This window comes from Myxocyprinus asiaticus, chromosome 45 (assembly GCF_019703515.2).
Source record: "Myxocyprinus asiaticus isolate MX2 ecotype Aquarium Trade chromosome 45, UBuf_Myxa_2, whole genome shotgun sequence".
Taxonomy (NCBI): Eukaryota; Metazoa; Chordata; class Actinopteri; order Cypriniformes; family Catostomidae; genus Myxocyprinus; species Myxocyprinus asiaticus.
Genome location: NC_059388.1, coordinates 15,167,769 through 15,181,346, shown reverse-complemented (window position 1 = coordinate 15,181,346; position 13,578 = coordinate 15,167,769). Strand labels below are relative to the sequence as shown.

At 39.3% G+C, this 13,578-nt stretch overlaps 2 protein-coding genes across 9 annotated transcripts in view; both read right to left on the bottom strand.

Moving 5' to 3' along the window:
• The window catches only part of anks1b (ankyrin repeat and sterile alpha motif domain containing 1B), a 240,466-nt gene extending 238,316 nt beyond the window's left edge, over positions 1 to 2,150 (bottom strand). For 2 of the 6 annotated variants that reach the window (XM_051687946.1, XM_051687945.1), the window contains exon 1: positions 1,856 to 2,147. In XM_051687946.1, the coding sequence (XP_051543906.1) occupies positions 1,856 to 1,980 (125 nt within the window). In that variant the 5' untranslated portion in view covers positions 1,981 to 2,147. Of the gene's footprint in view, positions 1 to 1,855 lie in introns of all 6 variants that reach the window. The other 4 variants (XM_051687944.1, XM_051687947.1, XM_051687950.1 and 1 more) reach the window with 4 other exon arrangements.
• Positions 2,151 to 8,442: 6,292 nt separating this feature from the next.
• The window catches only part of bltp3b (bridge-like lipid transfer protein family member 3B), a 44,897-nt gene continuing 39,761 nt past the window's right edge, over positions 8,443 to 13,578 (bottom strand). For 2 of the 3 annotated variants that reach the window (XM_051687942.1, XM_051687943.1), the window contains 4 exons: positions 11,774 to 12,030; positions 11,586 to 11,697; positions 11,246 to 11,406; positions 8,443 to 10,345 (listed from right to left, as the gene is read on the bottom strand). In XM_051687942.1, coding sequence (XP_051543902.1) covers positions 10,205 to 10,345; positions 11,246 to 11,406; positions 11,586 to 11,697; positions 11,774 to 12,030 — 671 coding nt within the window. In that variant the 3' untranslated portion in view covers positions 8,443 to 10,204. Of the gene's footprint in view, positions 10,346 to 10,508; positions 11,037 to 11,245; positions 11,407 to 11,585; positions 11,698 to 11,773; positions 12,031 to 13,578 lie in introns of all 3 variants that reach the window. The other variant, XR_007896107.1, reaches the window with a different exon arrangement.

Sequence of the window (13,578 nt, the reverse complement as noted above, 5' to 3'; positions counted from 1 at the left end):
AGATTTTGGTCTTTCCCCATTCAAGTAGATAAGAGCTGCACTGGTATGACTGGAAATCTGGAAATGCCTCCCGAGAGTGTTCCAAAAATGGTTGACAGTGGACTGACTTGCTAGAAAGACTTTGCTTGAGTGTCAAAGGCAATGGGGTAGATTCGGTTTGAAAATGGGGGGGGGGGGTCTAATGTTTCAGAAAAACACTAACCCTTTCAGAAAATAATAATTCTTAACTGCTCATCTGAAATGCCTTGGCATTTCCATGGACGCCTTCAACATCTTCACTGACTCCACATGTGACTCGTGATAAATTTCATGTTTTCTAAATTCATACGAAAGTTTTGCGTGGGTAACAGGCCTACAGACCGAAACTGCACATGCTGTCAGCCACTGACTGTGTCTTGCGAGATACAACGTTTTATTACTGCAATTTTATTTGGTCTGAAAACCAAATCCTCCATCACAGAACGTTTTATATCCCTTTGGAGACTTTACACTGGATAGTTATTTTTTATAAAAACTGATAATTGCAAGAATTCATACCCGTGAATGGAAATCCGCCTCATTGTGATCTATAAAAGCATTTTCAAAAATCCTCATCCAGTAACAATAAACGACGGTGATTGTGCCATCCTGGCCAGTGCTGAGAAAAGTCACAGGAACCATGTAACACTGGCATCTACGCTAGAGAGGGATTGCGTGACACTAGTTGTACGATACTAACTCGTACGAGGGGGGACTTCAGTTTTTTTGTCTGTTTATGACAGACTTAGTCATGCAATTGCAAGGTATCTTATATACCTTGCAATTATATATTAAATACCTAAATCATTTTCAGCATTGATAAATAAATATATATATATATATATATATATATATACACACAAACAAGGACAGATGCATGATTCAGGGGGACAAATCACCCCCTTCACAGAACTGTCCCCCCAATTCTATGCCAATGGTAAAAGCCTCAGGAGACATGAAAATGAGACAAATGAGACCACTGTTGACATACAGAACTATAACATAAATCTGGTATCTCTTTTGATTGCAGCCTTTGGTGTTGTGGTAAAACTGAGCACTGTTTGAGACATTGTTGAGATCTGAAACAAGGAGAAATATTTGAGAATGTTGGGGTCTTTTCTCATGAGAAACATCTGAGAACCAGGAAAGTCTCCAATTAATCTAATTGCTATCTAGGGGGAACAGTATTAAAGCAGGACCACAACCATCATCCACGTTGAAGGAAACACGTCCCCCCAGCCCCAATATTCAGAAAAGTGGTCATTCAATATGGGTTTTTCCAAAGACCAATCCTCAAACGTTTACATTTGGTCCCGCTAGTCTTGAATATTTGTTTACATCGGTGTATTAAAGAGATCTTATTGCTTTTACATGTTTTTCCATTGGGAATGTTGCAAGGGGTATTCACACACATTCATTCATGACAGCTCTCCTCTATGGGTATCCCCCATCACATTAAGTATTAACAACAGTCCTTCTCAAGTTTTGCCTGAAGTTGAACACATTTAAACTGAGGGTGATGCCTAGAGTGTGATCTGTAAGTGTCCAACCCACATACGTGTGTGTATATAGTCTAGGCTATATAACCAGACAGCACACAGTATTTGAGGGATTGCAGTGGGTCGGGGACGCCGAGAGAGAGAGAGAGAGAGATAGTGTGTGTGTGTGTGTGTGTGTCTGTGTGTGTGTGTGTGTGTGTGTGATATTACAGTGCACATGCAACTGCAATTGCTTCTTTCTGTATTCATATATAAACAGTACGTATCCCGTGGATTCCCGGAAACCCCTTTCAGGACACAGAAACACAAACTTGCCCACTAGAACACTGTTTTCATACCTGAGTAACCCGGGCAGAGGTATGGAGCCCGAGCCCAGCAATCCTTTCTTCCCACTCAACAGCTTCTCCACCAGGATAACATTCCCGGTCCGTGACGCTTCCAGCAGCTCCTGTTCCTTCCCCATCCCGGACACAAGTTTAATCCACAAAAACAACAAAAACTATCCCAAAGCCTGTGAATAAAAAGGCGAGGATTACTCCTATTATTTCTGTGCCATGATACCGACAAATAAACGCTCCACCGCGCGCTGCTGTACAAATGAACGCGTGAACGCCATACCGGAGCTGAATGATGGAATGATGCTGCACCGGATATTTAACACGGTCCCGGTGCAGCCGAGCGGAACGGGAAGATGATGGTCCTCCAAACTGGCCGGCCGGTTGCCTGGAGATGCGGGTTATATCACACTCACTGCGCTCGCGGTCACCGTACACGCGCTGTCCTCCCCTCGCGCTCTCTTTATTTGTGTGTGTGTGTGTGTGTGTGTGCGCGCGCGCGCGAGAGAGAGAGAGTGAGAGAGAGAGAGAGAGTGTGTGTGTGTGTGTGTGTGTGTTTATACTACATTGTGGGGACCAAATGTCCCAACAAGGATAGTAAAACCTGAGATCACCTACCTTGTAGGGCCCAGCCAGCGGTCCCCAAGAGGGAAATGGCTTATTAAACATACTAAACGATGTTGTTGTTGTTGTTGTTGTTGTTTTAATGTAAAAATGCAAGGTTTCTGTGAGGGTTAGGTTTAGGGGCAGGATTAGGGGATCTATATGGGTTCCTATATGGCAGTGTGTGTTCTCCTCTGCTCGTGGAGTCACGGATACTGAACACTCTACAGATGATAGTCTTACTGTAACATTATTTTGATCTTATTGTTGGTGCACAAGGACAGGACATTACAGTATGTCATGTTAAAGGGAATGTTAACAGGCTTGCATCCACATTGTTGCACATTATCAATGTCTTACTGAAACTCAGTCTTTTTTTTTATTTCATTATTTTTAAATCAATCAATCAATAATTTAATCAATGTCAGCCAAAACAAACATAAAAGTACCATGTTGTTTTGGACATGTTCCATGGTAATATCAGTTTTTTTCTACACCATTGTACAATGGTAAAAATTTTTGGACATGAATTATGGTTATATGTTATTTGGACATTTGTATTTTTTTAATGCATCACGACAGTACCATATATTCTTTGACATACCTTTGAGTACCAAGTAAATACAATGGTATGTGAAAATAATGATAGTTTCGGTACCTTGGTACATATCAAAGGCAAAGTCAGGACCGTAACCGCCATTAAGGGAGATAGTTAATAAAATGGTTCAGAATATTCAGAATAGGTGTCATAAATATGGGTTTTTAATGGCAGATTCTTAAAGGAATATTCCAGGTTCAATACAAGTTAAGCTCATCAACAGCATTTGTGGCATAATGTTACACACAAAAAAAAAAAAAAAAAAACAATTCTACTTGTTCCTCCTTTTCTTTAAAAAATAAAAAATAAAAAATAAAAATTACAGTGGCCAATATTTGGAGGGTTTAAAGGCATAAATGTGAAGCTTATAATTTTATGAAAGCACTTCCATTAATTCTTCTGTTAAAACTCATGTATTATTTGAGCTGTAAAGTTGTTTAAATCGTCATTTTAGGGGTTTGTGGACATTACATCATCATGGTAATGACGTTGTAAAATTGGCTATAACTTTACACAGAAAAGGTTAGTAAGTGATTTTATCCCAGTAAAATCATGTTTAAAATCATCAGCTTAACTTGTATTGAACCAGGAATATTCCTTTAAACTCTTATACAGGTGCATCTCAATAAATTAGAATGTCGTGGAAAAGTTCATTTATTTCAGTAATTCAACTAAAATTGTGAAACTCATGTATTAAATAAATTCAATGTACACAGACTGAAGTAGTTTAAGTCTTTGGTTCTTTTAATTGTGATGATTTTGGCTCACATTTAACAAAAACCCACCAATTCACTATCTCAAAAAATTAGAATATGGTGACATGCCAATCAGCTAATCAACTCAAAACACCTGCAAAGGTTTCCTGAGCCTTCAAAATGGTCTCTCAGTTTGGTTCACTAGGCTACACAATCATGGGGAAGAATGCTGATCTGACAGTTGTCCAGAAGACAATCATTGACACCCTTCACAAGGAGGGTAAGCCACAAACATTCATTGCCAAAGAAGCTGGCTGTTCACAGAGTGCTGTATCCAAGCATGTTAACAGAAAGTTGAGTGGAAGGAAAAATTGTGGAAGAAAAAGATGCACAACCAACCAAGAGAACCGCAGCCTTATGATTGTCAAGCAAAATCGATTCAAGAATTTGGGTGAACTTCACAAGGAATGGACTGAGGCTGGGGTCAAGGCATCAAGAGCCACCACACACAGACATGTCAAGGAATTTGGCTACAGTTTCCTCTTGTTAAGCCACTCCTGAACCACAGACAACGTCAGAGGCGTCTTACCTGGGCTAAGGAGAAGAAGAACTGGACTGTTGCCCAGTGGTCCAAAGTCCTCTTTTCAGATGAGAGCAAATTTTGTATTTCATTTGGAAACCAAGGTCCTAGAGTCTGGAGGAAGGATGGAGAAGCTCATAGCCCAAGTTGCTTGAAGTTCAGTGTTAAGTTTCCACAGTCTGTGATGATTTGGGGTGCAATGTCATCTGCTGGTGTTGGTCCATTGTGTTTTTTGAAAACCAAAGTTACTGCACCCGTTTACCAAGACATTTTGGAGAACTTCATGCTTCCTTCTGCTGACCAGCTTTTTAAAGATGCTGATTTTATTTTCCAGCAGGATTTGGCACCTGCCCACACTGCCAAAAGCACCAAAAGCTGGTTAAACGACCATGGTGTTGGTGTGCTTGACTGGCCAGCAAACTCACCAGACCTGAACCCCATAGAGAATCTATGGGGTATTGTCAAGAGGAAAATGAGAAACAAGAGACCAAAAAATGCAGATGAGCTGAAGGCCACTGTCAAAGAAACCTGGGCTTCCATACCACCTCAGCAGTACCACAAACTGATCACCTCCATGCCACGCCGAACTGAGGCAGTAATTAAAGCAAAAGGAGCCCCTACCAAGTATTGAGTACATATACAGTAAATGAACATACTTTCCAGAAGGCCAACAATTCACTAAAAATGTTTTATTGGTCTTATGATGTATTCTAATTTTTTGAGATAGTGAATTGGTGGGTTTTTGTTAAATGTGAGCCAAAATCATCACAATTAAAAGAACCAAAGACTTAAACTACTTCAGTCTGTGTGCACTGAATTTATTTAATACATGAGTTTCACAATTTGAGTTGAATTACTGAAATAAATGAACTTTTGCATGACATTCTAATTTATTAAGATGCACCTGTATTTGCTGCCATGGTTATATCCTTGCTCGATATACCATGGTATTACATTCTGAAATGTTATATGATCTGATATAATCACTGTCCCATGGTACAGATATTGTACTTTTTTGCAAAGGCATGATATCTTCATAGCTATAATATTAAAATACTGAGATTGCACAGACTGTAGTTTACATTTCACCAATAGTTCCACAGCATTAATTCCTGTGCAGTTCAGCTGCAAAGACAGAGAAGTGTGCTAAAGACTGGTGGAGAAACACAGAAATAAATGAGTGAGAGAGGCAGCTGCAGGCCCACTGGACAGAATCGCTGGATTTCAGCTATGCCAAGAGACCGAAACAACCGGATCTTATGAGGCAGTTGTGTTTGAGCCGTCTCTTACTCGCACAAAAACAAGCGGGTGTTTAGTGTCTATTTAGTGTCTTACTCCAGGAATAAACTCCACCACAGAGCAGCAAACAGAGCGGTATTCATCTGCCTTCATAGGCAATGCATACAGTCAGAACACACAGTCTCTCTCACACTCACACACTTGAGGGCTGTAGGGTTTTGGCTACAATTCATGAGCATACTACATGAGGTTGAGGTAAAGCCAGACCATCCTGAGGCCTTTTAAAACTTGTTTTAAAACAAGTGTGGGTGAGAAACAGATATTCAAGTTCTTTTTTGCTATAACTTCTCCACCCTGGCCAGTAGGTGGTGATATGTACAAACAATGTGAATCACAAAAAACATAAGAACGTGAAAGTGGAAATTTAAATTAAAAAAGGACTTAAATATTGATCTGCTTCTCACCCAAACCTATCATATCGCTTCTGAAGACATGGATTTATCCAAAGAAGTCTTGTGAATAACTTTTATGCTGCCTTTATGTGATTTTGGAGCTTCAAAGTTCTGGTCACCATTAGCATTGTATTGACCTACAGAGCATAAACACTCTTCTAAAAAAACCTTCTCTTGTGTTCTTATGAAGAAAGGAAGTCATACATATTTGGGATGGCATGAGGGTGTGTAAATGAGAGTTTTCATTTTTGGGTGAACTATCCCTTAAATAAAATATATGAATATAAAGGATTAAACTAGTTACAAGATACTATGGAAGACATGTTAATACTTACAACAAGGCCCAGACAGAATTTGCCTTTTTTACTGCATTTTCATCAGAAGTGGAATTAATTTACAGGTGCATCTCAATAAATTAGAATGTCGTGGAAAAGTTCATTTATTTCAATAATTCAACTCAAATTGTGAAACTTGTGTATTAAATAAATTCAATGCACACAGACTGAAGTAGTTTAAGTCTTTGGTTCTTATAATTGTGTTGATTTTGGCTCACATTTAACAAAAACCCACCAACTCACTATCTCAAAAAATTAGAATATGGTGACATGCCAATCAGCTAATCAACTCAAAACACCTGCAAAGGTTTCCTGAGCCTTCAAAATGGTCTCTCAGTTTGGTTCACTAGGCTACACAATCATGGGGAAGAATGCTGATCTGACAGTTGTCCAGAAGACAATCATTGACACCCTTCACAAGGAGGGTAAGCCACAAACATTCATTGCTAAAGAAGCTGGCTGTTCACAGAGTGCTGTATCCAAGCATGTTAACAGAAAGTTGAGTGGAAGGAAAAAGTGTGGAAGAAAAAGATGCACAACCAACCAAGAGAACCGCAGCCTTATGAGGATTGTCAAGCAAAATCAATTCAAGAATTTGGGTGAACTTCACAAGGAATGGACTGAGGCTGGGGTCAAGGCATCAAGAGCCACCACACACAGACATGTCAAGGAATTTGGCTACCGTTGTCATATTCCTCTTGTTAAGTCACTCCTGAACCACAGACAACGTCAGAGGCGTCTTACCTGGGCTAAGGAGAAGAAGAACTGGACTGTTGCCCAGTGTTCCAAAGTCCTCTTTTCAGATGAGAGCAAGTTTTGTATTTCATCTGGAAACCAAGGTCCTAGAGTCTGGAGGAAGGGTGGAGAAGCTCATAGCCCAAGTTGCTTGAAGTCCAGTGTTAAGTTTCCACAGTCTGTGATGATTTGGGGTGCAATGTCATCTGCTGGTGTTGGTCCATTGTGTTTTTTGAAAACCAAAGTCACTGCACCCGTTTACCAAGAAATTTTGGAGCTCTTCATGCTTCCTTCTGCTGACCAGCTTTTTAAAGATGCTGATTTCATTTTCCAGCAGGATTTGGCACCTGCCCACACTGCCAAAAGCACCAAAAGTTGGTTAAATGACCATGGTGTTGGTGTGCTTGACTGGCCAGCAAACTCACCAGACCTAAACCCCATAGAGAATCTATGGGGTATTGTCAAGAGGAAAATGAGAAACAAGAGACCAAAAAATGCAGATGAGCTGAAGGCCACTGTCAAAGAAACCTGGGCTTCCATACCACCACAGCAGTGCCACAAACTGATCACCTCCATGCCACGCCGAATTGAGGCAGTAATTAAAGCAAAAGGAGCCCCTACCAAGTATTGAGTACATATACAGTAAATGAACATACTTTCCAGAAGGCCAACAATTCACTAAAAATGTTTTTTTTATTGGTCTTATGTATTCTAATTTTTTGAGATAGTGAATTGGTGGGTTTTTGTTAAATGTGAGCCAAAATCATCACAATTAAAAGAACCAAAGACTTAAACTACTTCAGTCTGTGTGCATTGAATTTATTTAATACACGAGTTTCACAATTTGAGTTGAATTACTGAAATAAATGAACTTTTCCACGACATTCTAATTTATTGAGATGCACCTGTATATGGATAGATCACCCAAACATGAAATTTCTGTTATTATTTACTGACTCTCAAGTCGTTCCAAACCTATATGACTTTCTTCAGCGGAACACAAAAGATGTTTTAAAGGATGTTTTGTTCACTGATTTCAGTACAATCGCAGTAAACATTGACTCACTTTAAAGCTTAAAAAGCACTCAAAAGTGTTCTATAATTAGTCCATGCGACTTGTGCGTCTTATTCCAAGTCTTCTGAAGGCAAAAAAATACTGTTTTATGAACAGACCAAAATTAAGTTATTTACTATCAAATCAAATCATTTATCAACTCCCATTTACAGAGCACAAATCAAATGGCAACTACGTCTATAACATCAAACTGGTTCTGTGAATTCTGCAGAACATCAAAAACAAAACAAAAAAAAGACATGGGTTGACAAACAACAAAAATTAATCTCATCTCCATATTTAATTTCAGCATTTTATTTCAGATGTTTCAATACTTCAGCAGCTTCTGACAGACACAAGAAATTATAATTTCACTAGATTGCTTGATTGAGCTTCATTGTTTTTCATTTGTGCTAAAGAGGTGGGGCGTGTCTATTATGTTTTGGGACATGTCTAAGGTGACGTTGGGATGTGCCCTAGTACTACAGAAGAAAAAATTCAGGTTCCCCTTTACTTAGTCTACAATCAGGCGTTTGTCGTTCTGCTCTCCATTTTCATGTCCAATCATCTGAGAAATTCACTCCAGATGGAAGCTTGTGGTATGAAGAGCATTAAAACATTCTTTTAAAGAAAAAAATGTGAGAAAAGAAATGAGCAGAACCTCTGGAGAAGGTGTGCAGACATAGGCACTTGTAGAGGCTTCGATATATATATATATATAGACACAGAGAGAGAGAGAAACAAAGGGAATAAAAAAAAAAATTCGGGATGGAGTAAGAGAGAGAAGTCACGATCAAAACCAAGAAACATTTTTAAAAAATGTTGGCATCCTATAGTGGGGCCATTTCATCATACAAAAGGAGGCTTATCTATCTTGAAAGCATAACTAAGACAAGCCATGGAAAACAAACAAATACAAACTCTTTGAGTGATTTTAAACCATGCATCTCTTCCAGCGCATGTTTTTCATCTCTGTGGTTTAGTTACCACTGTTTTGATTTTTCTGCAGAAATGCTGGTAATCAGATTAACAATGTGACAAGCAAGTTACAAATCGCATATTCAAACCGAGTGAAATTGCAACAGAAAAATCAACTACAAAATGAATCATTGAGCTCATTTGACTGTAGCAGTGCAGACATTAACCTAGAAACAAAGACAAAGGTGGAATGGTGCAGCGTGTGTTTTGTCCCAAAATACTAAACTAATATCAGTGTTGCACCAACACATCTTCTCCATAAAGCAGGACACAATCAACTTCTACAAAGTCCTGTAGTGTGTCTTCATGAACATATATAATTACAAAAAGATATTCCCATTTTTGAGACACTAGTGTAACAATGAGATGTAAAAATGTCCACTCACACACGAATTCAATCACACTTAATGTATTAACAAAACATTCTTGTGTATCACAATTACTATACATAAACACAAATTTATTAAGAACTAAATAAGTTATTTTTAGTTCTTGTTCAATGAGTTCAAAAACATTTTTTTTAAGACATTCCTCCAAAGATATGACATTCAACGTCACACACCCTGACTCTCAGTAAGACTGTCCTGGGATTAGAGGTCAAGAGTGGAATGTGCTCCTACACTGCTTACGATTGGTTGGAGAGAGAGAGAGAGAGAGAGAGAGGATATCTTAGGGGACTGAATGAGCAGCCCCCACCTACAGATGCCAAATTGACAAACTCTGTAACAAATAGTAAAAACTAGAAGAGAGGACACAAATGATGTATGGTAACCTACAAGCGAGCTGACAAGCATAAAATGAGTGGAAAGCTGTGAAATTCAGCTGGCGATCCAGAGACTTTTCACTGGATTTGTTTTCAGAAACTAAAGTATTGTGTGTACACTATAGTAAAGAACACTGTTCTTTAAAGCAGATGCCACTGATTGCAAAGTTGGATCCCGAGTGTGGTTGAGAGCGCACGCCATCCTCTCCCAAGCTACATCCAGGTCTGCAGAGTTCGGCTTTCTTACGGTGCTGGGCCCCTCCAAGCACTCTGCTGCCCCCTTGTGGCAAGTGTCAGCTTTGTATGCACACACTCTGCCACTAGCTGTTGCTTCCCCTGCTGGTGAGTTTAAGTGTCTTCATTTGATGCTGGAGAGAGTCTTTCTCCATCTGGGCTTCAGCTAGTGCCATCTTGGCTTTGGACAGCTCCAGTTTCAAGCATTCATTCTCTTCCATGAGCAGCTGTGTGAATGGAAAAGAGCATTAGCCTGGCAAGCAAACTGTTTAATGTTTTTTTGAGTCTGGATGCTTTTCTTGTGTTTGGTTAAATTATAACTTTCATTCTGTAATTGAGGTTAAAGGGATAGTTCACCCAAAAATGAAAATTCTCTCATCATTTACTCACCCTCATGCCATCCCAGATGTGTATTACTTTCTTTCTTCTGCTGAACACAAACTGAAGATTTTTAGAAGAATATCTTGAAAATTTTGAAGCCCCAAAATGCACATAAATGCAGCATAAAAGTAATCCATAAGACTCCAGTAGTTAATTCTAAATCTTCAGAAGCGATATGATATAAGTGTGGGTGAGAAACAGATCAATATTCAAGTCCGATTTTACCATTCCATTTTTGCCAAATTTACCAGAGTACTCCTGTGACGTTCGTGCATTGGCACGTTCCTTGTGTGTCTGTCATGCGTCAGTTCATGTGCCATCGCGCTTTCGGCCATTCGTCAACGCATGACTGGAAGCGATCTTTTATAGTAAAAAAGTGCTTAAATATTGTTCTTTTTCGCACACAAAGTGATCGATTCGCTTTAGAAAACATAAATGTCACCGCTGGAGAGAGGATGGATTACTTTTAGGCTGACTATCTGTGCTTTTTGGAACTACAAACATCTTATCACCATCGTCTCCCATTCTAAGGACCTGCTGTGCCGAAGAAGAAAGAAAGTCACACACATCTCAGATGGCATGAGGGTGAGTACATTATCAGAGAATTAAAATTTTTGGATGAACTATCCCTTTAAGGCTCAGGTATACTTCCTTCTTCCGTGTGTCGTTCCAGCTCTATGCGGACATACTGTAATGCAGTTTTGCATCATGTAAACATATTCATAAAATATATTAGCCGTGTGTACCTGTTCATGACTAGAGGGGGTGGGACTTGTGGGTGACAGAGGTGCAGTCTGAGTGGCTTTAGCCTCGCTGGCCACACCCACAGGAAGTTTAGAGACAGAACTGAGCTTGCTGTCATTCACAGGCCCCGCCTTCTGAAGCTTTGATTCCGCAGCGCGCTCAGCTGTCCAATGGGAGAGAGGGGGAAGGGTGAGTTTAGAACAAGCATTCCTTGGATTTAATCCTATTTCAAAATCATTAAAAATAAAAGCCAAACTTTGACAAAAATGCATGCATGTGGGAAAGGATGTCAAGGAACGATTAAAGTTAAGAGAATAACAGGAAGTAAGGGATGTAAATAACCTCCTCCAATGCTGAATGAGCCGTCGTCTTGACGATGGATGAGCAGATTGTGAATATGCAGGGTGATGGGCGTGGCCTCCAGCTCTGATGCGTTGTCACTGGGATCATTATCCTAATTGAATACACACATACAGTCTCATATACACTATCCGTGCAAAGTAAATATGCAAGTCTGTGTGAGGACATACCTTTAAGTTCACGTGTGTATCTTTGATGGCAATCTCCATAGGCAGGACCTGGGAGGCGGAGTCATCCTCCAGGAACATGGCGAGGTTTCGCAGTGATGTCATTAGGAAGTCAGCATTGAAGGCCTGTAGGCGGCACTGCAGAAAGCCATTTTGTTTGGCGAGCGGAGAGTGGACCGCAGCTCCTGGACCGCTCTCCAGTCTCACATGCACCTCTGGATTTAACAGCACCGTGCTGGGGTCCAACCCTGATCCAGAACCTGTGAGAGATGGACAAAATCTAAAAATGAGTAATGTGCTTATCATTAGATGTCGATCGATTCTTTCATTTTGAGTCTACCGATAATTGGCAAAATTTTGTAGGTCTCTAACGAATAGACCCAACAGCACTCAACATGAAACAATGGTGTTCTTACTTTTTTAATGCATTCTTTGAATAATTACTCAACTTTTTACATAACAGCTACTCATTCTCAAGTGATAAACGTGTAACGTTTTAACCTTAACAGTTAGACGTAGCCCAAAACAAAGATTAAAAAACAATTTGCTGGCATTTAGATATTAAATATTTATAATGCATTTTATGTTTTTATTGTAGTCTAGAGATTAGTTACTGTGTCAAAAAGCAGAAATAAAATCAGAATGAAAAATGATGCAAATCGGTTATCGGACATGAAAAAATAATCATATCAGTCATCAAAAAAAAAAAAAAAATAATAATAATAATAATATATATATATATATATATGGTCACTCACTTTTTGAAAGCATTGCTCTATTCGTTTCAGATATGTTCTACCCATGTAACATTTCAGATTGCCATTATACAAAATGCACAGATTAATGAAGATCTGCTTGATGTAAACAGCACCCAATTCACAATTTTCATGAGTAACATGCAATGCAATAAGCCTTGTATACCAAACAACTACCACAATCCTGTAATGTGCACACTATCATGCAGGAAACCAATGGATCACTTATAAGTGGAAGTAGCGGGCCCGCTGCACAGAGACTGTGAAACCAGACAGTGAGGCAGGACACAGGAGACAGCCACCAGTCTAAAAATAGACAAATCCAAAACATCGAAACGCTGCATTTAAATTATGCACTGAATCCAAAATGTCAGCGCAACAATGCCTACGGTAATGAATAGAAATCTTATTTAAATTTCCAACAGGAGAGGGCAGAAAGGAGACATCAAATGATATCGGTGCAATTCACCGGTCCCAGAGGATCTTGAGCAGAAGAGTCCTCGGTACCCTTTATATTTCTTTGCCTGCTCTGTCTGACTGAGTGCATGTACTTCCTCCAGAGAAGCATGAGCTATGAACCACAGTCTGCACTAACAAAACATCCTCACTCAGCCCAGCTTACAGAGAAATATTGCAGTGTCCAGTTAATGCTCATTCAGCAAAATAAGAGATAGAGAGAGATAAAGAAATGCGGAAAACGGAAATAAAAATGGGGACTGAGATGATGGATTTTTAAACAAAAAAAGGTGGTTCAATGGTATGATGACTGTATTAACAGATGTTAATTCCACTGTACTTTGGTATATGCCATGATACTGAATGATTACCATATTCATATTCCATAATATTTACATGGTATTTCAATGTACTCCAAAGAATACTATTGTATTATCATTTAGTACATGCGCAAAAAAATCATGGTATTACCATGGTACCAGAAAAAAAAGGTGCCAAGAGCACAAAGGAAACATGATGATATGAAGGGGATTATAAGAGCAATTCTAAGTTCTTTACAAAATTATGTTTTCTGTATACTTAACCCTTTAAGCTCTG